Here is a 24,963-nt window from a genome sequence, read left to right on the forward strand (position 1 = left end):
GAAAAAAACCTTGGCAAACCTCGGCGTTTTTCCACTTTTTATCAACTCGTGTTTATATATTTGATATCAGAAGACACGAGTGTGAGATTCTCTATATCTATTATATGGTCTGTTAGTAACATAAAGCATAGCCTACATAACCGGTGTCTCCATTTATGAAACGTTTCATTATACATATTCATAACCAAGGCTACATAATAGTAGCATTTGGATTTAGGGCAAACACACGAGCTGCGATGATTATTGCGGCTTATCTGCTCGCCAGGAATCTGGAGGGTGTACCGTAACTATATATGAACGAAGACAGTCGAAGCAGGGCTGCTGCGTTAAACTTGGCTCTGTCTTAGCGCAAATGCCGCTCCAACGTTGAAAGCTAATAAGGGGAGGTAACTTCCTGAACAGGAAATAAACATTATCGCGCGGGAGGCAGTATCACAACAAAGTTGCCTGACATGGATTACGACGTTGACGATGATGTGCAGTCGGACGGCGAAGATTGGAGCCGACCTGTTGACGAAGTTGAAACAGTAATTCAGCCGTCCGTTCTCAATAAGTCGAATACACAATGTAAGCAAAGTTAAGAAAAACACTGGACACGGGACCCATAGAAATAGACTATGTATAATTAGATCCTATATATCAGTAATATCACTATCCAGCTTCAGGGGGTATTTCCTTGTCACAGTGGAAACGCATTCTGTTGCATGTAGTCGTATGTGATTAACACGTTTCCAAATTGAAATCAAGATATTCCAGTAGATCTAAATCGTATCAGTAGATGAAATGGTTACTTTCAGCTTCCAAACACCACATAGATCAGTGCAGCAGTGTCCCTCTCTCAGATATGTGGCAGTGCAGCCTGTAGCAGATCGTAGCCTAATCTAACCCAGACTACTGATAAACAAGCTTATGAGTGAGTGAGTATGGCTTTACAAAACTAACTTACAGTTTTAGTCCACTAGTCCTTATAATGATAACATATATCAAAACCCTTTATATGGGTAAATTTCTACAAGTTCTTATGATACCCTAACTATTGGCCAGTTTGGCAAGGACTACAGGACTAGTGCCAATTTCTAACGCTGTTTTACGCCACTTTTAGCAATATCACAGCGGGGAACACCAGAAAAATCACTACACTACTATGAATCTGTGTCATAATCCAAGTGGTGGAAGGTTTTCTCATGCAAGTGTCAATTTGCTGGGGTGCATTGATGAATACACATGAATTCCACATGCACCACATCACACTCTACAGCAGCCGATTCCCCACATGAATAAAGACTACAATGTGTGAAGCTCATTCTGGTGTCCTCTGCCGTGTTATTGCAGGAGTATAGCTAAAAACGGCACAGAAACTTACTCACTCACTACTCCACAACAGCTGACTGTTCAATAGAAATGGTTTCTTCTGTTGCATGCAACGCCAACTGTCACAACATGCGATGTTCAAACCAATCGTTCATAAGCTTGTTTAGCCGTAGCCCACTGGCACTGACCAAAAACATCAAACACCAAGTTTGCTTGTAGGAAAATATAAGTTCTATAAACAGATGGATTTCAACTTTAACTCATTGACAGTTTATTCATCAATAATGTGTTTGATGCTAAGGCCTACAGCAGGACTAACAAAAAAAGCACTCGTCCTCTCGTACTGACGAGTGGCAGAATGTGTAGGGTGAGAAAGAAGTGAAGAAAAACTCGCCCTACAGGGCAAGTACATATATAACAATTATATCAATTCATCTCTAATCAATTTTGATTAACTATGCGGGATAATTTCTAAACTAAAATATGTTTTCATTTCTTTTATGTTTGTACTTAATGAAAACAAATTACATGTCGCTATATCATGAATAGACGGCATATTTGGCAACTGTCTGTTGAAATAACAAAAAGTGTGTTTGCACAGCAGTTCTATTCTTTGAAAGGAGGCAAGTGAAAATATTTAGGAACAAGTACAATATAATATCTACTTGTCCTGCAGGACAAGTTGGGTTTAAGTAATTTTTCGAGCTGCAGTTAATGTACCTCATACTGAATTAAAACTAGAAAGCTCAGGTACTTTAGAGAATACAATAATAGCCTGCATTGCAGCTTTTCAAAACTGACCGTCTGTCAGCAAAATAGACTGTCTCGGACTGTCGGGCAGGCGGGTATTTTAAACACTGTTTCATTGTATGCACTGTATGCACCTGTACCTGTGCAGGTGAGTAAGTATTCTAAATCTGGCATGTACATGCAGGTGAGTCCATGTTCAAAATCTGGCATGTACATGCAGGTGAGTTAGTATTCTAAATCTGGCATGTACATGCAGGTGAGTTAGTATTCTAAATCTGGCATGTACATGCAGGTGCGTTCATGTTCAAAATCTGGCATGTACATGCAGGTGAGTCCATGTTCAAAATCTGGCATGTTTGTGCAGGTGAGTCCATGTTCAAAATCTGGCATGTACATGCAGGTGCGTTCATGTTCTAAATCTGGCATGTACATGCAGGTGCGTTCATGTTCAAAATCTGGCATGTACATGCAGGTGCGTTCATGTTCAAAATCTGGCATGTACATGCAGGTGCGTTCATGTTCTAAATCTGGCATGTACATGCAGGTGAGTCCATGTTCTAAATCTGGTATATACATGCAGGTGCGTTCATGTTCTAAATCTGGCATGTACATGCAGGTGCGTTCATGTTCTAAATCTGGCATGTACATGCAAGTGAGTCCATGTTCTAAATCTGGTATATACATGCAGGTGCGTTCATGTTCTAAATCTGGCATGTACATGCAGGTGCGTTCATGTTCTAAATCTGGCATGTAAATGCAGGTGAGTCCATGTTCTAAATCTGGTATATACATGCAGGTGCGTTCATGTTCTAAATCTGGCATGTACATGCAGGTGCGTTCATGTTCAAAATCTGGCATGTACATGCAGGTGCGTTCATGTTCTAAATCTGGCATGTACATGCAGGTGAGTCCATGTTCTTAATCTGGCATGTACATGCAGGTGCGTTCATGTTCAAAATCTGACATGTTTGTGCAGGCGAGTCCATGCTGGTGTCCAAACTGGGTCACAAGAGAACCATCATCCATATCGATATTGACTGCTTCTACGCTCAGGTTGAAATGATTCGCAATCCTCAACTACGCCGCAAACCACTTGGTAAGTTAACGCCTTCCCAAACAGCAGTGTATACATAGCTAGTTCTTATCTCATATGACATGAACCACCTCCGTGGTCGAGTGGTAGAGCGTCCGCCCGGAGAGCGGAAGGTCGGGGGTTCAATCCCCAGACTGCATCATACCAAAAGAGTGCCTGGCACTCAGCATTAAGGGGTTAAAACCACATGGTATCTTATTTGGCTAGCAATATAAAATCGGCATTAGTCCTGACTATTTCAAGCAGCCACACATCCCAATTGCATGGATTGATGCTCATGATATCAATCCCTGGATTGTCTGCTCCAGACTCGAATATTTACATTGTTTTCATCCCTCAATGCCAGGAATACAACAGAAGTACATCATTGTTACATGTAACTATGTGGCGAGGGAGAGAGGGCTGACAAAGCTAATGAGCATCAAGGACGCCAGGGAGACATGTCCGGACCTCGTTCTGGTCAACGGCGAAGACCTCACCCACTACAGAGAGATGTCCTACAAGATTTCAGGTACTGTAGACTTCTTCTTTGGGGGTGGGGGGGAAGCTTTGTCTAATTGGCAAGCATAGAAAGATGGCTTCAATGGGTTCAAACACCAGTTTGTTTTCCTATCTCAAATGTTTGTGAAATAGGTTAATCTATCAGGTAATGATTACTCATATTACATAAAGACCTGTTGTCAAGGTAAGTGAACATATACAACAGACTGGCGATCAAAGTGTCTCTTTAAGTACTGTAAACAGCTTTATTTCTGCGCCGTTAAAATATTGCGAATACCACACCAAAGACAATACTGTGACGAGATATTTTTGCGAGCTGCTGTGTTGAGATGACCCCTCGATTACCAAACAATAGACAGCTTCTCTCCGAAGCTAGTTTATTTGAGTTGGCCGGAAAGTTGACTGGAAGGGATTGCGACCAATTATCAAATACGATAATTGACTCAACTCAGTGTCATGACTGTGAGTTTGACAGTGAGGTTACAGTGACACTAATTGGTCTGTCTACACTGTCATTTGTGATGTATTGTGTGACCATTCTGCATTCATTTGTGTTTTTAACTTATTGAGTAACTTGTGGTTCTGGTTGATGATTTCAACATTTGATGACGTGTTGCAATGAATAAAGTATGTATGTATGTTTTATACTTATTTTTGCATTTTTAATTTTTGCGATTGAGTCTCATTTGCAAAACTCGCAATAACAAAACGGTTTAAAAGAATTCCCTGTTTACAGTAAACAGCAATGTCAAAACTCTATTAATTACATGTAGCTGTTATATTTGCTGTAAATTGATGACCCTAGTGTAAACCACTCAGTCATTCTCGGGGTAACAAGTGTTAAATGCCAAAGTTTTCATTACTTGCTTTAAGGATTTTTTTGAAGGAAAATATGTGTCAGTAGGTGGGGCAAAAAGAGGGTAAAAAAGCAATTCAATATTTTTCTTCAGTTTTCTGCTTTACCACAGGTTGGCTGATATAGAAAAAATAGGAATGGTTTAGTATGGCAGAAGAGCCTGCAACACAGCTGTTGCTTTAAGCAATGCAAACCTGACTAATCAAGTGGAAATACTGTTGTATGCATCCTATCTATTTCAGGATCAGCAAACCTATTTTGACTCCCCATGTTTAATATATATGTATGTCAACTTCAGTGTGTCCTTATTTAGAACAAATATTTTTGTGCAATATGTCATCAAAAGATGCAAATTCAATATAGTTTGTTTTTTCCATTTCAACAAATTTATAGTCGGCAGATCTGTAAAGTAAAAAAAAGTGTGGTCTTAGGCTTTAAAAAATAAAAGAATTGGTTCTCAGGCAATGACTTTTGAAAATTTAGTGCGGGCGGTTGCTGCTTGTTCAAACTAGCATGTTACCAAAAAAACAGTTGTGTACCATCAACCTGGAAAAGGGCCTCCCTACATAAACAAGCATACACACACTCCTATTGCCACCATGACCATAACACAAGATACACAGCAAAGCAGAGTGCATGTAAAGGGAAGTAACTGTGTGCTATATTGGATCCCATTGTTTTCAAATATTAGGATTTTTATATTTTTTTTGAAAATGGAAATATAAACAAAACATTCGGCAGACTTTCTGATGACTCTTAGTTTTGTTGGCCTTAAGAACCAGGTGGTTAGGCAGCACTGTCATGATTTATAGAATTCTAGAATTAAACAAAAAATACACAATTATATTTTTCTATTGACCCATGCTAATTGGTTACCAAAATCCTGTGAACTATAAAAGTAAGAAGTGTAGCTTCAGAAATGAATGGTACATTCTCTGGCTTATGTCACACAACAGCAAATCTTCCACTGGTGACCTGTCACAGCTGCCATGCTCCAAGTTGTCAGGTCTCGTTCAAAATTCGAAAAGGTATTGTTTTGATTCAGAAGTTGTCACCTTTCCAAGTAGTTATTTATTTATGGGTTATATTGAGTCTGTCAACAGTGTTTGTTATTAACAACATACTGCCAAGACTTGAATTATCTGTCCAAGTATAAATGACTACCTCCATGTGGCTAAATTGCAGTATTGTCAGTAACGCAAGCATTATTTTCTGTAACTTGCTACCTTTTCCAGAATTTCTCCAAAAGTACACCCCAAAGGTGGAGAGACTGGGTTTTGATGAGAACTACCTGGACGTGAGTGACATGGTGGAGCAGCGACTGGCTCTCAACGATGACACACACCAAGCTGGCTTTGTGTACGGAGCTGAAACAGGGACTCAAGGTATTGACTGGTATCGTATCAAGGCCACACGGGGCGGTCGGGAAGCCTAGTGGTTAAAGCGTTCGCTCGTCACGCCGAAGACCAGGGTTCGATTCCCGACATGGGTACAATGTGTGAAGCCTATTTCTGGTGTCCCCCGCCGTGATATTGCTGGAATATTGCTAAAAGTGGCGTAAAACCAAACACACTCACCCACTCACTCAAAGCCACACTTATTACTTGGCAGAGGTTTAGAAAGGTCATGTCCTGCTGAATTCTGCAGCCGAAACAAAACAAATTCTGTGGTTATTATTTTATTAAATTTACAACAGATTTTCATGAATTCTGAACACAGTTCTTAAACTAGGTTTATTTTCTGAATGAAAGTGTTTGTGCAACAAATATAGCCATGATATGTGCACTGACAGTCACAAGGTGAAACCGAAGACCTGAGCTTCCAGTAGTCATAATACAAAAGTTGGATTCACATATTTATACCAGAATTTTGATTTTAACACAATCATAACATTTGAATTGAAAAAAAACATGTATAGAATGTTACTAGAATAATAATTTACTTGACCTGCTAATTAACATAATGTCTGCAATATAATTGACCAATACCACAGCACAAAAGGCTAAATCCTGTTCAAGTGATTTTTCCGCAAATACATTTCTGCATGAAGAAGACGATTCTGTAAAAATATCCAGCTACTGATAAATCATGGAATCAAGCCAGGAACCCCTCAAACAAGAATCCCACTATCCCATTCAAACCACATGAAGCATAATAAAATCTCCCCTTCGTGAAGCATGCATCTGTGAGCTCCATTGTTAGACTGAGGCGTGCAATAGTGTTAAGTAATGGCTGATGTGATCTTGTCATTCCGATGTGATCTGTAATGGGATGTCCTCAGATCTGTGTGTACCGGTAGTGAGCACGAAGATTTGACCTAAATGAGATTGCATGAACTTGGGTTCAAATCCCAGATTGGCCTTCATCGTGATTCTCAATTCATCAGCACCACCATACTTGTGCATGTGGGTTTCACCCAAGTGGTACACATCTAAGACCTGCATCACTTAGGCCTATCCTTCATCATCAAGCAGACACACAAGTGTACCACTAGGCTACAGAGGCGCTGATAAATCACAGTGCTTTTAAGAATGTCTTTTTCAAGAACTGTACGCCATCAACAGATCTTTTACGCCTGTTTCCCAAGGTTCATGGAAAATATGTTTGAAACATGATAATGTTAAATAATGTTATTTTAAATTTCATTTTTCGAATTATAAGTTAGATAATACATTTCCCCTCGGGTTTTTGTGATATTGAAAACTTTTATCCTAGGGATAAAATCTCGGGACTGCCAGATGCTGGTTTTAGATATCATTAAAACCCTCGGACATACTTTATAAAACTGAACTTCTGTTCAAAACCATTGTAACCCATCTCACTCTGTGTGTCACCAGTGTCTACCTGCTCCTGTGGATGCCATCTCCGTCTGGCGGTGGGGTCTCGGATAGCGGCAGACATCCGGGAAGCTCTCCATGAGGAGCTGGGTATCACCTGCTGTGCTGGCATAGCTCACAACAAACTGCTGGCAAAACTCGTGGCAGGGACGCACAAGCCCAATCAACAGACCACCCTGTTCCCAAACAACATCTCCATGCTCCTCTCATCACTGCCAAAGGCAAGAAGTATACCAGGTATTCTCAACAACAGCATTGTCCGTCATGCATCGTGCGTCACAAACATATTCTGGGTCGTTCAGCGTTGTTCGTCATGCATCGTGCGTCACAAACATCTTCTGGAACGCTCAGCGTTGTTCGTCGTGCATCGTGCGTCACAAACATATTCTGGGCCGTTCAGCGTTGTTCGTCATGCATCGTGCGTCACAAACATCTTCTGGGCCGCTCAGCGTTGTCCGTCATGCATCGTGCGTCACAAACATATTCTGGATCACACAGCGTTGTTCGTCATGCATCGTGCATTACAAACATCTTCTGGACCGTTCAGCGTTGTTCGTCATGCATCGTGTGTCACAAACATATTCTGGACCGCTCAGCGTTGTTCGTCGTGCATCATGCGTCACAAACATCTTCTGGACCGTTCAGCATTGTCCGTCATGCATCGTGCATCACAAACATATTCTGGGCCGCTCAGGGTTGTTCGTCATGCATCGTGTGTCACAAACATCTTCTGGACCGTTCAGCTTTGTTCGTCATGCATCGTGTGTCACAAACATCTTCTGGACCGTTCAGCATTGTCCGTCATGCATCGTGCGTCACAAACATATTCTGGGCCGCTCAGCGTTGTTCGTCGTGCATCATGCGTCACAAACATCTTCTGGACCGTTCAGCGTTGTTCGTCATGCATCGTGCATTACAAACATCTTCTGGGCCGCTCAGCGTTGTTCGTCCTGCATCGTGCATCACAAACATCTTCTGGGCCGCTCAGCGTTGTTCGTCCTGCATCGTGCATCACAAACATCTTCTGGAACGCTCAGCATTGTTCATCGTGCGTCACAAACATCTTCTGGGCCGCTCAGCATTGTTCGTCCTGCATCGTGCATCACAAACATCTTCTGGAACGCTCAGCATTGTTCATCGTGCGTCACAAACATCTTCTGGGCCGCTCAGCGTTGTTCGTCCTGCATCGTGCATCACAAACATCTTCTGGAACGCTCAGCATTGTTCATCGTGCGTCACAACCATCTTCTGGACCGTTCAGCGTTGTTCGTCATGCATCATGCATTAAAACATCTTCTGGGCCGCTCAGCGTTGTTCGTCCTGCATCGTGCATCACAAACATATTCTGGACTGCTCAGCGTTGTCCGTCGTGCATCGTGCGTCACAAACATATTCTGGATCACACAGCGTTGTCCGTCGTGCATCGTGCATCACAAACATATTCTGGACCGCTCAGCGTTGTCCGTCGTGCATCGTGCGTCACAAACATATTCTGGATCACACAGCGTTGTCCGTCGTGCATCGTGCGTTACAAACATTTTCTGGGCCGCTCAGCATTGTTCGTCGTGCATCGCACATCACAAACATCTTCTGGACTGCTCAGCGTTGTTCGTCCTGCATCATGTGTCGCAAACATATTCTGGACCGCTCAGTGTTGTCCATCGTCGCAAACATCTTCTGGACCGCTCAGCGTTATTCGTTGTGCATTGTGCATCACAAACATACTCTGGACCACTCCACATTCTTGTTGCCACCAATGATGACATTCAGTTGGTTCAAGAAGTTTGATTCCTACTACTTATAATATGGCTGCCATGGTTGCTTTGTGTCAGTGTTACTGTCAGTCTAATCTACATCTTAGTCAGTCAAGTATTTTTTAGCTCAGCTGACTGAATCAAGTGAGCTTATGTCATGGCAAGTTGTAAGTGAGAAGTCTGATCTCAATTAAAACATAGAAGCCATTATTTCTTTAGATGACTTTCTGGGCCTTGTGGCTGTATTTCTGTTTCTTGGTTTGCATGTTAGGGGTTGCGGGCAGTAGGAAAGAAATGTCAGATTGATCTTTCTTTCTTTGTTGTTTACACTGCACTCATCAATATTCCAGCTATATTATAGCAGTTTGTAATTAATCGAGTCTGTCCCAGACAATCCAGTGATTGATATCATGAGCATGATCCACATAATTGGGATACGATGTCATGCATCAACCAAGTCAGCAAGTTTGACCACCCGATCCCGTTAGTCGCCTCTTCCAACAGGCAACTTCGTCTCTTACAACAAGCATGGGTTGCTGAAGACCCGAGTCTAACCCGGATCTTCGATTCCTGACATGGGTACAATGTGTGAAGCCCATTTCTGGTGTACCCAGTCGAGATATTGCTGGAATATTGCTAAAAGCGGAGTAAAACCTCTCACTCACTCACTCACTCACTCACTCACTCACTCACTCAGTTTACATCGAACTGGGCGTAAGGGGTGAATTTATTAGACTCAGGGACTTGGTTGATTGATGGTCATTGTACCCTGATGATGTGGAGTGGTTTATTGCTTATTGTATCAATCGATGGATTGTATCATGTTGTATTGTACAGACTTACTGCCTTCATTAGTTGGATTCTTGTTGTTTCTGTATTTGTTTATTGTTTAGCGCCGCACTCAGCAATATTCCAGCTATATGATGGCGGCCTGTAAATATGTCTGGAAGCAACAATTCAGTGATTGATATTATGACCAACTATGTCCACACCATCAAGAACAGGCACGATATCAATCTTATCAGCGAGGCTGACCACCAGATCCATTAGGACACCTCTCACGACCGACATAGGTTGCTGGGGCCATATTCTAATCCGGAATCCCACACACATCATCCTATGCATTGTTGCAGGAGTAGGCTCGAACACATCCAAGAAGTTGGCTGAAGCTGGCGTCCACGGCGTTAGGGACTTACAGGAGTGTGACCTGGCCACTCTGACAGAGGAATGTGGCGCTGCAATGGCCATCACCATTAAACAGCTGAGTCATGGAGTGGACGACTCCCCTGTAGTGCAGTACAGTCTCCCACAGGTTGGTAGTAGGAAGTCTTCGGGATAGGACAGATGGGAAATTTTCTTGCAGACAAATCAAGATCTTCTCCTGCACAAGCTGCCTTTACTAATGTCAATGAATAAACATGTCCACTAATGTAGCCAGTTGTCCTGTATGAAGTGAATGCCTTAAATGAATTCATTTCTGTTTCAATCAAACAATCCAGATATGGAAGAGCTCTAGTCATACCCTGGTTGCTGTGTAGAGTGTTGATTAAATAATCATAAACATGTTTTTCCTTTATATCAATACAAGTCATATGTTTTCTCCAGTGGTAAACATATCGGGCACAATAAGCTGGCGTTCAGTGATTTGACAGGTATTCTATGAAACATTGTGCCCAACCCCACATTACTTATGTTATTATCCTTGTTCTAATCCATTAAAAACAAATTCAAATTTTGACAAGACAAGTTATCTGCAGCTGCATATTTCAATGGAAGTTGTTAATTAGTAGTAAATATTTGAAGTTTGACATACAGCATGTTATTCTGTGAGTGTTTTTTTTTAATCAGACAATCAGTGATGAAGATTCCTTCAGAAAGTGCAACACCATGGCACAGACTCAGCAGAAGATTGATGACTTATTGTCCAGTCTCCTTAAGAGGTGAGTATCAGCTCAGTATGAGGCACTTAGCTACAGGGGCATGGCGGGATCGGGCGGTCAGGCTCCCTGGCTTGGTCGATGCACGTCATCGTATCCCAGTTGTGTGGATTGATGCTCATGGGTGATGCAGAAATCTGTGATCATGGGTTTGAATTCCAGATCACTGATTATATTTCCAGGTTTCTTGGCACTATACCCGTGCTCGTGGGTTTCACCAAAGTTGTAAATGTCTGTGACATGCTTGCCTTTCACATCAAGGAAGAGATCATCTGGTTGTTGATGACCAGTAGAGCTGATACGCTGGGATGGCATTCATCGATTCACCATTCTGTTATTGGTTTGGTTTCCGACAAATATTGAAGGATTTGTTCCTAAAACTGTTTATTGGCTAGTTCCATATGAAGTCCTCAAATATATTTATCGACAAGTCTTATAAATGTCAAACAACATGTACGTGGTATGTTACCTTTGCATTTTAGTACTGAATGAGAGTGAGGTTGGTTGCACTCTGATTTCTGTGAATCATCCTTACTTGATTGAGGATAACGTTGCGTAAATTTTTGTCTTACTTTCAGGGTGATTGACAGTGCTGTGGCACAATCTTTTTCTTTTTAACCTGTTAAAGTTTAATTAGTACTGTGATTATGATCACTGCTCCTCTGTAACTAATTTAGGGGTGACCAAGTAGCCTTGTGGTGAAAATATTCACTCATCATGCTGAAAGGTCCATGTTTGATTCCCGCATGGCTTCTATGTGTGGAGCCCATTTCTGGTGTCGCCCTCCGTGATATAGCTGAAAGCACTCATTCAGTTACTCGCCAACTGTAGATTTGAACATTCTCACCAATGTCAGTGTGAAGGTATCACCGTATTCAATAACTCATACATACCATACCTGTGAAGATCCGGGGTAGAATAGGTCTTCAGCAACCCATGCTTGCCGTAAAAGGCGACTAACGGGATCAGGTGATCATGCTCGCTGACTTGGTTGATGCATGTCATCATATCCCAATTGCGTGGATTGATGCTCAAAATGTCAATCACTGGACTGTCTGGTCCAGACTCGATTGGTTACAGACCCCCATCATATAGCTGGAAAATTGCTGAGTGCGGCGTTGAACAACAAACAAACAAATAACAACATAGGATGTCTTAGCAACAGTTTTTCATATAGCTGAAGTATTGCTGAGTGCGGCGTTGAACAAAAAACCCAACAACATATGATGTCTAAGCAACGGTTCATCATATAGCTGGAATATTGCTGAGTGCGGCGTTGAACAACAAAGAAACAACATATGATGTCTCAGCAACGGTTTATCATATAGCTGGAATATTGCTGATTGCGGCGTTGAACAACAACATTCATTCCAATTTTCAGTTTGCGTAGTTCTGCTGTAGAAGGGGCAGTCGGGTAGCCTGGTGTTTAAAGCGTTCGCTCGTCACGCCGAAGGCCCGGGTTCAATTCCTGACACGGGTACAATGTGTGAAGCCCATTTCTGGTGTCCCCTGCCGTGATATTGCTGGAATATTGCTAAAAGCGGCGTAAAAGTACACTCACTCACTCACTCACTCACTCACTCTGTTGTAGGAGGATTGACTACCGGATTAGTATATACATATCAACTTTTTTATATTGAAATTATTTTTTTTCCATTCTGGGAATGTTTTGTACTAATTGCTTAGACATGATGTCATACATGTAGCAGGCTATTCAGTATTGTCATGGAACTTGCATGTTTTCATTCTCAGTTCTGAAAGTTCCTGCCTGCCAAGGTTTTCCAGTAAAAGTAATCTCCGTCTCCGTACCTGATGTCGAAATGTATGTGCTTTGTATTTGGAGTGTAGGCTGGTAGAGGATGGTCGGACTCCACACACGTTCAGGCTGACAGTGCGGAGAGCAGAGTATTCGAAGTACACCAAAAGAGAGAGCAAGCAATGTCCTGTGCCAGCACACGTCTTCCAGAAAGTGGGAAAGGGTCAGTTTAAGAACAGTTTCTTGTCTTATTCTTTAATCTCATATGCTATCATGACAGAACAGATCCCTTCTTCGTCTGTTTGTCCTGAAAACTGACTACAAGACCACAATAAAGTAATCTTAAGGTTTCATTGATTAATCTACAATGATCCATTAACTGTTTATCATGTTTGGTGCAACACAAGGGTGCTATGAAGCCAAGTTTTTGTTTCAGACACACATTTGCATAACATCTGAAAAGTGAACGTTGTGCGGGAATTTGTTTTATTGAACAGCTTTTCGGAAACTGTGTGCAAACAAAATGCTGCCTAATATGTGAACGTCAAAAATATGTATCAAATGGATTTGTATGCATATGTATTCCCATGTTGCACCAAGCATAAGTGAGTGAGTTGCGTTTAACGCCGTTTTTAACAGTATTCCAGTTATAACACGGCGTGTCAGCTTAATGTGGAAGGAATGCCTGAAGTGATGCAGGTCTCTGACCTTTACTACTTTTGTGAAACCCATGAGCACTGGTATGGTGCTGACAAACCTTGAAACATTATCGGGGCGAACCAGGATTCAAACTCACAATCATAGGTTTCTGGCGTGCCCAAGGGACGCAACTCTGCCCAGCTAATCACAGCACTTTAGATGACTGGGCCACACGTTCCCCCGTACCAAGCATCAGCAGTTATTGGTTCATTGTAGATTAATACCTAGTTTAGCGTTAAATGAGTGTTTATTGAAAGTTGTATACAAAATACATGTACTAATACATGTATTTATGAAAAGGCCCTTGGCCAGTGACGATGCTTAAACGCAACATGTATATACACAATGTGTACACTTTACATTATACATACATGTATATATATACTGTAAAACAGGAAATTAATGCGAGCAGAATATTAATGTGAAAAATGAGAGTGACGGAAAGTTGGGGTCCCGCAAACCAGCGCACTCACACCACAGGTGAGGGCGGCTTTTTGTGTGCTTTGTCCTTATTTGTATTTTGACAATTATGTATTTAATTGTCTTTCGTGTATCCCAACCTTGTGATGCATGCTTACAAATACTGGAATTAGGTCACGCGCCTAATGCATACTTTAAGTAGGCTTGCTCTGGGATATACGGTCTGAATGAAATTAATTTCCCTCTTTTCGACTGTTTAACCTGATCTAAGATTAAGCTCACGCGGATACAGTGTTCTCATCCGCTGCGGCGATGAAATACTTATCCAGTGGGGCCGTTTGGAGTCACCAATCGTTTTGGCAATGACGATTGAGCCTTACGGTATGCGCTTGACAGTGCTTTGGTATTCCTATAGGGTAACGCCTAGCTAGGTGCATGCGCATCGAGTGCTTCCGCCTTGGTGTTTACTTCCGCTGGTCGGAAGGAACGCTAGCAGTCAGGATTCGGGTTGTAGGTGCTCCCCACCGCCTACTGTGGTAGTCAGCCTCGGTATAACAGTGGTAACGTATTACTTAATGTAATTTGTAGAATTTTACTATTCGGAATATTCTATAAGTAATACGTTACCACTGGGCTGCTGCCCGCCCGTCCGACCCCCGAGCACTTGCTCTCGCAAGAGACAAGAGTGAAGGGTGTCACATGGCAGCTAGGTGGCTACGCACGTGCTGCATGAGGTAATTGAGATCTCTGTGTTAGATTTCGCTATAGCAGCAGTTGTGGGAGACAACAGCCTCGGTATAACAGTGGTAACGTATTACTGATAGAATATTCCGAATAGGAAAATTCTACAAAATTTATGCGCATTAATTTTTTCAAATAACAAAGTCACCTACACAAAGTGAAGTTGAGTAGTGGTCAGTTCACATCCTGTAAAGCAGCCCAGATTGGCGCCAGCCACAAATTATCCCATCAGTGTCCTTTACAAGCTTGACAAGAGCAGACTTGAGCCAACATGCATGAATGGGTTTCATGACACTAATCCGCAGGTCAACAGGAGTGTGAGGATTGTCACCTGATCGAAGATTTGATACACTGATCTGTTTTCTACTCCTTTACATCTAACGTATATACTAGTACCAACAGACTGTCAACTAAAACAACACTAACACAATGATAGCTGCAAGGAAACCATTCTCACGCTTGGCCATCAAACATACGGGCAATTAGCTTAAATAATATTAAAAAAAGGAAGGAATCTCACACTGAAAAAACATGGACAGGGGATTTAATGTGCACAGTTATTTTATTTATCTCTGTCTACTCACAGTTCCGGCTCAAAACGTCATTTGAAACAAATGAAGCGATTTCAGGTAAGGCTTTTATTTACGTAGGTTACATTAATTAAAATAACACAGAACATAAATCTGCATAATTTTTAAGGAAAGGGTGTGGGCACTCGCATTTTTAAAATGCGCATTTATGTCTAAAATCAAGAGCTTGCATTATTTACATGTCGCATTAAATTCCTGATTTACAGTATACTGTAAATCTTGAAATTAATGCGAGCGTGAATTAAATGCGAAAAATGCGAGTGGTCTTTGCTCGCATTTTTAAACATCACATTTATATCAACAATAAGACTTTTTCGATAGCAAAAATACCAACTTAGACATGTATTCCACACCACTGTTTATTGAGTAGCACTTGTATATGAAGTATACAAACTGTGTCATTCAAACACTAATTACGTCCTGTGAATTGTCACTGCTGGGGTCAAGACAAGAGTTCTACTCACTTATGTCATCACTGATCACACCTGCAAGTCCAGACAGATGCCACCCTTTGTTCTTTGCGACTGCGTCAAAGGCCTACACGAGCCAGCACGCATGTATTGTTTTTGCGGAAGTACTTTACTCAGCGCTAATAAGCGGTGCTATGTGGTGTGTGATTGGATAAATGTAAGGTTGGATTAAGTTGAGGATTCTAAACCTGACTGAAGACATCTTTAGATAGAAATCCACTGATGCTTGAGAGGAGGGGATGTCGCATTCATATTGAGTCGTATTTTTGGCTAGGGTCTAGTGGTCACATTCTTTTGGAGACTCATTAATTTCACGATTTACAGTATACTGTAAATCATGAAATCAAAGCGAGCATGAATTAACTGCAAAAAATGCGAGTGGTCTTTGCTCACAATAATAAAATCACATTTATATCAACAATAAGACATTTTGGTTAGCAGAAATACCAACTTAGACATACGCTAAAAACAAACAACTATGTATTCCACATCACTGTTTATTGAGCAGCACTTGTAACAAGTATATAAACAATGTCATTCAAGCACTAATTACATCCTGTGAATTGTCAGTGCTGGGTTCAAGACATGAGTTCTACTCATGTACTCTACTCACGCTAATAAGCGGTGCTATTCGGTGTGTGATTGGATTAATGTAAGGTTGGATTAAGGTGAGGATTCTCCTGTAAACCTGACAGAGGACATTTTGTTTAGATATAAATCCACTGATGCTTGAGAGGAGGGGGTGTCGCATTCATAGTGAGTTGCATTTTTGGCTAGGGGTCAGCGGTCACATTCTTTTGGAGACGCATTAATTTCCCGTTTTACAGTATATTTGTGTGTGTGTGTGACGTCAGACGGTGAGTGCATGATGAATGACATAGTACATTGTGCACCTCAGTATGCAGTTATCATATACACAGCAGTAAAAGACGATAAAACTCCGAATGTTTTGCAAATTGCAGCACTATCTGGCATTCTTTATTGTCAACGTCCTTTCGTGCTCACTGGCGTTCTTTATTGTAAACGTCCTTTCATGCTCACTGACGTTCTTTCGTACACATTGTTATTTCTTTTCTTATGACGAATACCTTTGTTGACCAGGTTAAGATATTTTATTGTCATCATTGCAGGTGATGTCTCGTTTGCCCATGAGTTCCTGAGAAAAACATCTATGTCTCTGTTTGAGAAAATTATCAATGTGAAACAACCTTTCCATCTCACTTTGATCAATGTTGCCTTTGCAAAACTGCAGCAAAAATCCAAAAGTGACATCAGTAGCTTTTTCCAACTCCCTCGAGGACATGAGAGGATGGGTGTAGAGAGGGAGGTACCATCCCAGATGGATGTGGATGAGGAACTCTCGCTGGGACCTGTGAAGAACAAGATCAGTGAACACTCTTCAAGGGAGAGTAGTACACTGAATACGGAGATTTGTCATTTGAATGATCAATATGTTGGTCTAGCTGGAAAGAGTTTGGAAAGCCTAGTTATGTCAGATAATGATACTAACATATCACTGAATCAGTCAGATCAACTTAATGCTGTAGTCAAAGATGCTAACAGTTTGTCACCACACGTGAAATCTGACAAGGGTAAAATTGATTTCTTCAAGAGAAAAGGGACTTCAAAAATGGATGGATTTTACAAAGCTTCAGATCTGTTACCTTTGAATACATTTGAAAGTAATGAATGGCCAGGAATACTGTCCACAAGGGAAAAACATTTTAAGGAACTCAGTTCAACTTCTGATTCTAAAGAAGAAACTCATTGTAGTAAGGCTGATGTTCATAGTGTAGAAATCTCATCTCTATCAAGCACCACTGCCTATGAGGACCATGGCCTTTTTCCACCCCCAATGGACCAGACCGTGGGTCGTACTGCATCACTTCCTGATGGTATTGATGCAGACGTGTTTCATCAGCTGCCACCAGACATGCAACAGGATATCCTAGCTGACTGTCGATCAACAAGGTCAGGACTTTACACATCAGATCACTCCACTGGACAAGAAAGAGGAAGAAGACAAATGAAAAGAAGACAAAATAACTCATTACGACCATCTGGACCTGTTAGCTTACCTATGTCTGACATTGCTAGGGATGAGTGTTCCAATGGGTTAAGAACTCCTGAAAAAGGAGCTATTGATTCCACTGATAATGTCAGCCCCTTCAAGAAGAAAAAGAGGCTGTTCAGTCCAAGTAAGTCTTGGGCCACTGCTTTGACAGAAGCTGATGATAATAATAACATGTTTACTGATTCAGAGAACATGAGTAAGGCAGACTGTGCTGCTGCTGCTGCTGCTGCTGCTGATGATGATGATGATGATGATTACGATGACAATATGCTCATACCAACATGTAACAATAGTGATCAGGTTGCCAGTGGAAAGGTCAGTGAACGGAATATTACTCCGGGATCATCATCAGTCATTCTGCCATGGATTGATAGGATTGATTGTGAGAGCACTGTGTATAAGGTAAGTCATGCAGCTGGTGATTCATTATTCAGCAACAGTCACAATTCAGCAGATTTCATTGAAAGTAGAAAGTCAAAGACTCATGTGACAATACCCAAATATTCCTCAGCAACATCAACACAACCACCACCAACTACACCACCGGCAGCAACAATTAAATCAGCTTCAACAACAAAATCAGCATCAACAACACCTTCAGCACCTGCCAGACAATTGGTATCAACAGCACTGCAAAAGTGCATAACAGCAGCAGAATCAACGACAACTTTATCAGCATCTCCTTGTCACAGTCGACGAACATTGGTTGCAGAAGCTGAAGGAGACACCAGTACCTCAGAGCCTGTGTTCAAGATGATGACGGGTCCAGCTCCTTCTGTACCACCCAATACAGATCCTGAAGTGTTCCGATCACTCCCCATTGAGATTCAAGCAGAGTTGGCTCTTCAGTGGGAATTCAAAAATATGAGAAGTGCCACCTCACACATGGGCAGAATTAGAGAATCAAAGAAGAAAAGTCCAAAGAGTTCCAAGAACACAATGCCAAAGTCCACAACATTGTTTAAATTTTTTAGAAGTGGAAATAAAAAATGATTTATTATCAATCTCTTCTCTTTTGATCCTGTTTATCATTAAATCTTTGAAAGGCATTTAGAAGTGATACACATAAGGAAGACAATTTATGGACCAGACAATCCAGAGATTGACATCATGAGCATGACTTGGTTGATGCATGTCATCGATCCCAATTGCGTGGAACGATGCTCATGATATTAATCACGGGACTCGATTATTTACCGACCACCTTCATTAAGCTGGAATATTGCTGAGTGTGGTGTTCAACAACATTCCAGCCAACCAACCAACCAACCAACCACATATGCTTAACCCGAGTGGACCTGAGTGCTGGTGGCTTATTTTCTCAAGTCTTGGTTTCTTGCAGTTCACCATCAGATAGCCAGCCCACTGCTGCGTACAACATCACTCACACTTCGTTACATGTCACTGGGCTTTACCATGTAGGGGCGTTCGGATGGCCTAGTGGTTAAAGCGTTTGCTCGTCATGCCACAGACCCGGGTTCGATTCCCAACATGGGTACAATGTGTGAAGCCCATTTCTGGTGTCCCCCGCCGTGATATTGCTGGAATATTACTAAAAGCAGCGTAAAACCATACTCACTCAATCGCTTTACCATGCATCTTATGGTACTTGCAATATACGAACAATAACAGTTAATACGTTAATGTATCGATTTTATTCCCATTGAAGTACAGAAAAATCCTAATATGACACCATCTGTGTTTTCCGGGAGTTTATCCTTATCAACATACTAGTATGTTGGCTATTACATGATTTGAATCATTTGGACAATATGCAGTTAATGATTCACCATTTCTGGTATGAACGGGCACACGTTGAGCACTGTTAGGCTGAATCGTATTTCGATTAGTTGTGATAAAGCTATTCCAATAGACATACTGAGCAGATAGATTGCTGCATCTGTACGACGGGTTGTGCTCGGATCTCCACCACTCCTGTAATTATCGACTGGTTTGTTCAATGATTTGGTGTCAATAATATTGTTAATGGGTTGTATGATAGATTTATATATACGTGGTATGGCAAACTGTCTGTCATAATGAAGTACGAGCTTCCCCGTGAGGTCCGGATAGTTGTTAAGAAAGTATGGGCCCAAACCGTTGGACATTGAGGCTGCAATCGCTTCCATTTCGAACCCTGATGGACATTGTTCGAAGTACACAAACACAATCAGTGTCAAGAGACTATTGCCGTCACCGGTTATGCCTCTATGCGTGTGCTTAAACCATCCACGGATTACAAAGTCAGATACTGTACTTACGTTGTAAATACCAGTGCGGAAGTCATGAATGTTCAATACATCAGGGTCGAGTATAGGAACTTGTTCTCCAGGTACAATACCTAAAATGATCTCTACTGTGAATGGTATCATGTTAGCTGTCTTACCTTCCCCCTCTATCTTTATAGGACATGTGCTGGTAATAACATCCCCTAATTCACAGACACTCATAGTGGACGTAAGTGGACGCATGTTTAGTGGTGTGAAACCCAACCCCCATGCCTTCATGTCTTGATTCCATATCAAAATACTCATGTCAAACGGATTATAAAAGAATAAGTCCTTTTTCTGATGATCGCCTTCTATCGTGTCAGTGCAAACCCCTGGTGTTGTCAGGTCGTTGTTACACTGGTAGCAATGGATATTGGCGTAAATCTTCAGCGGCTGTGATACAGGTCTGATGTAGGAAGTGTAGGCTAAACATTCCTGTGCGAGTTCAGTAGAACTGGTGTTGGGACATGACTGTATGGCTCCCATCACACAAGGCCGTCCTCCAACATCTGTGGGTCTCTCGACTCTGGTCTCGCATAGGCCAGCTCTTATCTTGGCAACCAATGTATCAAAGACGGCGGGAAAGACTGCACATAACACCCGAGCGTCCCATCCTCTCGGGGATTTCGCACCATTGCATACTGCACAGAAGATGTTCCGATAATTCAAGCCTGAAATCGAAAACTTACGGTAATAAATTACAACCAATCCATGTCATTTAATTGGCTAACCAGGCGAATCGTATCGTTGAATTTAAGTATTAACAATTAAATAAGCCTGTTAAGTTATTATTGTTGACTTAAATATTTATAAGAACTATAGAAGTATAAGATATATGGTTGAACTAATTCTTTATTACAACTAGGAGCGACGTTTCGGTTTGGGTTCTAACACCGTTATCAAGCAAGTGATGTACAGAGTATGGTTGACAAGTACATGTACAGATAGAGTAGATTTAAGATGTACATGTAGTTACACTAGAGTTGAGAAGCTTGTTATGTACACAAAAGGGTAAACATATTGACCGGTGAAGTCAATAACATCGGTAATATAAACACAAGGATGAAGCCAGACATATAAACAAACGGATTATGACTGATTGGGGACTTTGAGTTGAGTTGATGGTACGCCGGGGGTATGTAATAGACTTGGTCACGGTTGATTGATGGCTTCATAGAGTTGTTTTTTTCATTTTGAAGTTTTTGAGGTTGGTGGTGAGGGCTTTGATTTTCTCCCACTGCATGCTGTGGCTGGGGTTATCACGGATATGGTCTGATAGACCTGACTTAGAGTCATGTTTGGAGACTGAGAAACTTCACATGCTTGTTGCCACATAAAGTTGTACAAGAGGTTCAAATATGAAACTAGCGATGACGCCATCAGATGGATCCCCCATGACCCTATGATATCCATCAGATATTGATCCCATCTACGTCAACACAGACGTCAACACAACTGTTTTTAATTACAATTAGTGCACGTAACAGCTCCAGCACAACTCTGAGAGGACCATGGATGAGCGGGCCACAGAGGAGCTGACAGTATTAGGTCCGAGGACTCCAGTGTGATGACAACCCCGGGAACCCAGAGCTATAGGGGTATAGAGACGGTACTTCTGATTTAACCCAAGCAAAGGCACACGACTGTGAGAGGCAATGTGATCACCATTCAAGCACCCGTTTATATAACGAAAACACGTTGCCATGAACACTAAAGAGGATGTGAAAGGTTCCCTCCATCCCTCACTCACTCACTCACTCTAGACGGAGTATGCTGTGCGGACCCGTGAAGATCTGGGGTAAAATAGGACTTCAGCAACCCATTCTTGCCGTAAAGGGCGACTATGATTATCGTAAGAGGCGACTAACGGGATCGGGTGGTCAGGCTTGCTGAATTTTTGGATAGATTCGATTCTTTATTACAGTATAAAGGCCAAAGGCCCATAATACATGCTTGATTTTATTAACATGTACTGCGCTTACGCTTATAAAAAGGAAGATCATGAATAACATAATTATCTGATGACCTAATACTTTTGCAAGAAAGTGTGGTAGATGTTGTTTAACATTATAAATAGTGTGTTTGAATGAACTATAAATATCATTGAACATTATGGTTAAATGAATTATAAATATCTCTCTTCCTTTAAGAATGCAATTCTGTGTTTATAAACTTTATGTAAACACTGACAAGTATCATGAATAACATTATAATTATCTGATGACATAATACTTATAAACGCCTGTAATGAGGCTGATCTAAAGTGCTTAACAATGTACATACTTCTTAAGGTATCATACTGTTTACACACAAGTAATACATGATGTTCATCTTCAATAGATGAAATACCTTCCTTGAGACAAAAAGGGCACAATCGCATTAAGTATTCAATATCATTACAACGTCCCGTTTCTATTGCAAGTCCATAATTACCACATCTTGACATGTCTGTCCTGATAGATAAATGTAGTTTTTAGGATAGATACAATTCAACATTGAGTAATGACCTAAACTGCCTATAATAATATGTCTTTGAAGAACTACCTAGTACTGCAACCCATTTTTGATGGAGATTATCAAACATTCTCTGCTTGAATGTTGAAATAAATGTATCAATATGACCCACATCCTGTGCAACCCAAACAAATCCAAATCCAAATTGAAACAGAATATATTTTATATGTGTGACCCAATTTACTCTTCCACTCTCACCCTGTGATAACATCCTGCTATAACATTGAAATGGTAATCTATTGTCATTTGAATTAATAAGTTTAGTCCAATATTTAACTGCTCTTGTCATATAAATATACTGGAGAGGAATTGTTCCACATTCCCCTAGAACCATATTATTTGTAGTACTACTACCAACTGTAAGTATCCATTTACATAACTTTATCTGTACACTTTCAACTCTCCTACAGTAATTCACACCCCATGTCTCTGCACCATAACAAAGCATGGGTACAACTGTAGCATCAAATATTTTAAACAAATCTTTACATGATAAATTACCAAATTTCCTGGAATATGTATAAATAGCCAATAAATCCTTTTGTGCTTGGGCGGTAAGTGAAAGATGTGCCTTACTCCAAACAAGTTTGGGTTTAAAAAACAGAACCAGATATCTATATGACGATGCAACATCAATCTGTTTTCCCATAAAATACCACTTCTCATATGCACGCAAAGGGCCTCCATTACGAAAAACCATTATCTTTGTTTTATTCAAATTAACTTTCATACCCGTTACATCACAAAAGTGTTGCAAGGCATATATCTTTTTTTGTAACCGTAAACACGAATCTGCCATCGATGACACATCGTAAGCAAAAATCAAAACAAACATCTCTTTAAAGGAAGGTGAAACATAGACACCCCTGCCACCAGTTTCTTGCATGAAGTACATTAACTTGTTTATAAAAATAATAAAAAACTGCGGGCTTAAGGTACATCCCTGCCTCGTACCAATGTTACACCTAAAATAATTTGATAAACCACCAGAGAGTCTTACACAAGCACTTAAATTTGAATACATTGAAACTATTATCTTTAAAAAATTGCCACTAACTCCTACTTCATTTAAGCTTTTTAACAAAACGTCATATTCAATCGAATCAAAGGCCTTTGAAAAGTCTATAAATAAACAATTAAACCTTCCATTTTTCCTATGGGCATATTTTTGGGCAATAGATTGCAAACAGAAAATACTGTCAATAGTGGAGCGATTATCTCTGAAGCCAAACTGTGCTTCATTAATGACATTATGTTCGTCACACCAAAGCTGCAGTCTGGAGTTAAGAGTAGAGCAAAAATATTTACAAATAATATCTGTCAAGGAGATTCCACGATAGTTATCAATACAGTGTTTATCTCCTGACTTAAATAAAGGACATATTATACTTTTCCCCCATTCTTTTGGGAAATCACCATTATCAAATATGTTGTTAAACAATAAGACCAACACAGGTAGAATATAAACTGATAATGCTTTCAGAAATTCAGCAGCAAGGCCATCAGGACCAGGGGATTTATTTAATCCCAACTTATCAATATGAAACAAAACTTCCATCATAGTAATAGGGCCATTTAAGTTAAATATGCCCATCATCGTATCCCAATTGCCTGGATCGATGCTCATGATGTCAATCACTGGATTGTATGGTCCAGACTTGATTATTTACAAGCCGCCGTCATATAGATGGAATATTGCTGATTGCGGCGTTAAGGAAACAAGCAAAAAAAACCAAACGTATATTGTGCGGCGTCAGGCAATAAATACTTACCCTTTTAATGCAAATTGTGTGAATGGCGAATACTACCGCTACGGTAGGACATGATTGCCCTTTTCGCGAACACCTGGTGTCATCACTGATTTTCAGTGGTCCATTCATCAAATGTTCACAGTTAAATTGCCCTTTATATCAAATGGAATCTATTTCGATTGGTAATCTAGAATGGTTATTTTCTTGCACTGATAATTTGATATATGTAGAAGAGTTCAATGACAATGTTTGACCTGAAAGCCAGGCTTACCGGTTGCTTTATCCGTTACAGGGATGCGATCAACAGTGCTGGCAGCGTCCCAGCCAGTGTTGTGGCACTTGTCTCGTATGGTTGCATTCGAGTAGCCTGGCGGACACCTGTTGATGAATCTCTCAAGCCCAGTGTCTGTCTCAAAACAGTCGCTGTCGCGGATCATGGAGAGGGGAAGGGGTTCTGACGACGGGTTACACACGTCCTGTAAGGATAAAAAAACAACTTCATAAGTGGTGGATGGGGTGTTTGGATGGAGAGCTGGGGGTGGTGGTGTGTCATGGGTATCCGCATCTGTACAATGAAGCCTAGATGGAAAGGCGTTAATCTGATGATTAACTCCAGAAGAGATCTCTAAGGATCCCTAC

General features: G+C 41.0%; 1 protein-coding gene across 1 annotated transcript; it reads left to right on the top strand.

Moving 5' to 3' along the window:
- Nucleotides 1-436: 436 nt before the first annotated feature.
- Nucleotides 437-18,782, top strand: LOC139458994 (DNA polymerase iota-like). Its single transcript, XM_071240438.1, has 9 exons — nt 437-567; nt 3,038-3,157; nt 3,501-3,665; nt 5,747-5,896; nt 7,349-7,585; nt 10,236-10,414; nt 10,951-11,042; nt 12,888-13,018; nt 16,846-18,782. The coding sequence occupies exons 1-9, from the start codon at nt 453-455 to the stop codon at nt 18,780-18,782; spliced, it is 3,126 nt and encodes a 1,041-aa protein (XP_071096539.1). The 5' UTR covers nt 437-452.
- Nucleotides 18,783-24,963: the final 6,181 nt, after the last annotated feature.

This window comes from Haliotis cracherodii, unplaced genomic scaffold (assembly GCF_022045235.1).
Source record: "Haliotis cracherodii isolate W230 unplaced genomic scaffold, xgHalCrac1.p SCAF_1, whole genome shotgun sequence".
Lineage (NCBI taxonomy): Eukaryota > Metazoa > Mollusca > Gastropoda > Lepetellida > Haliotidae > Haliotis > Haliotis cracherodii.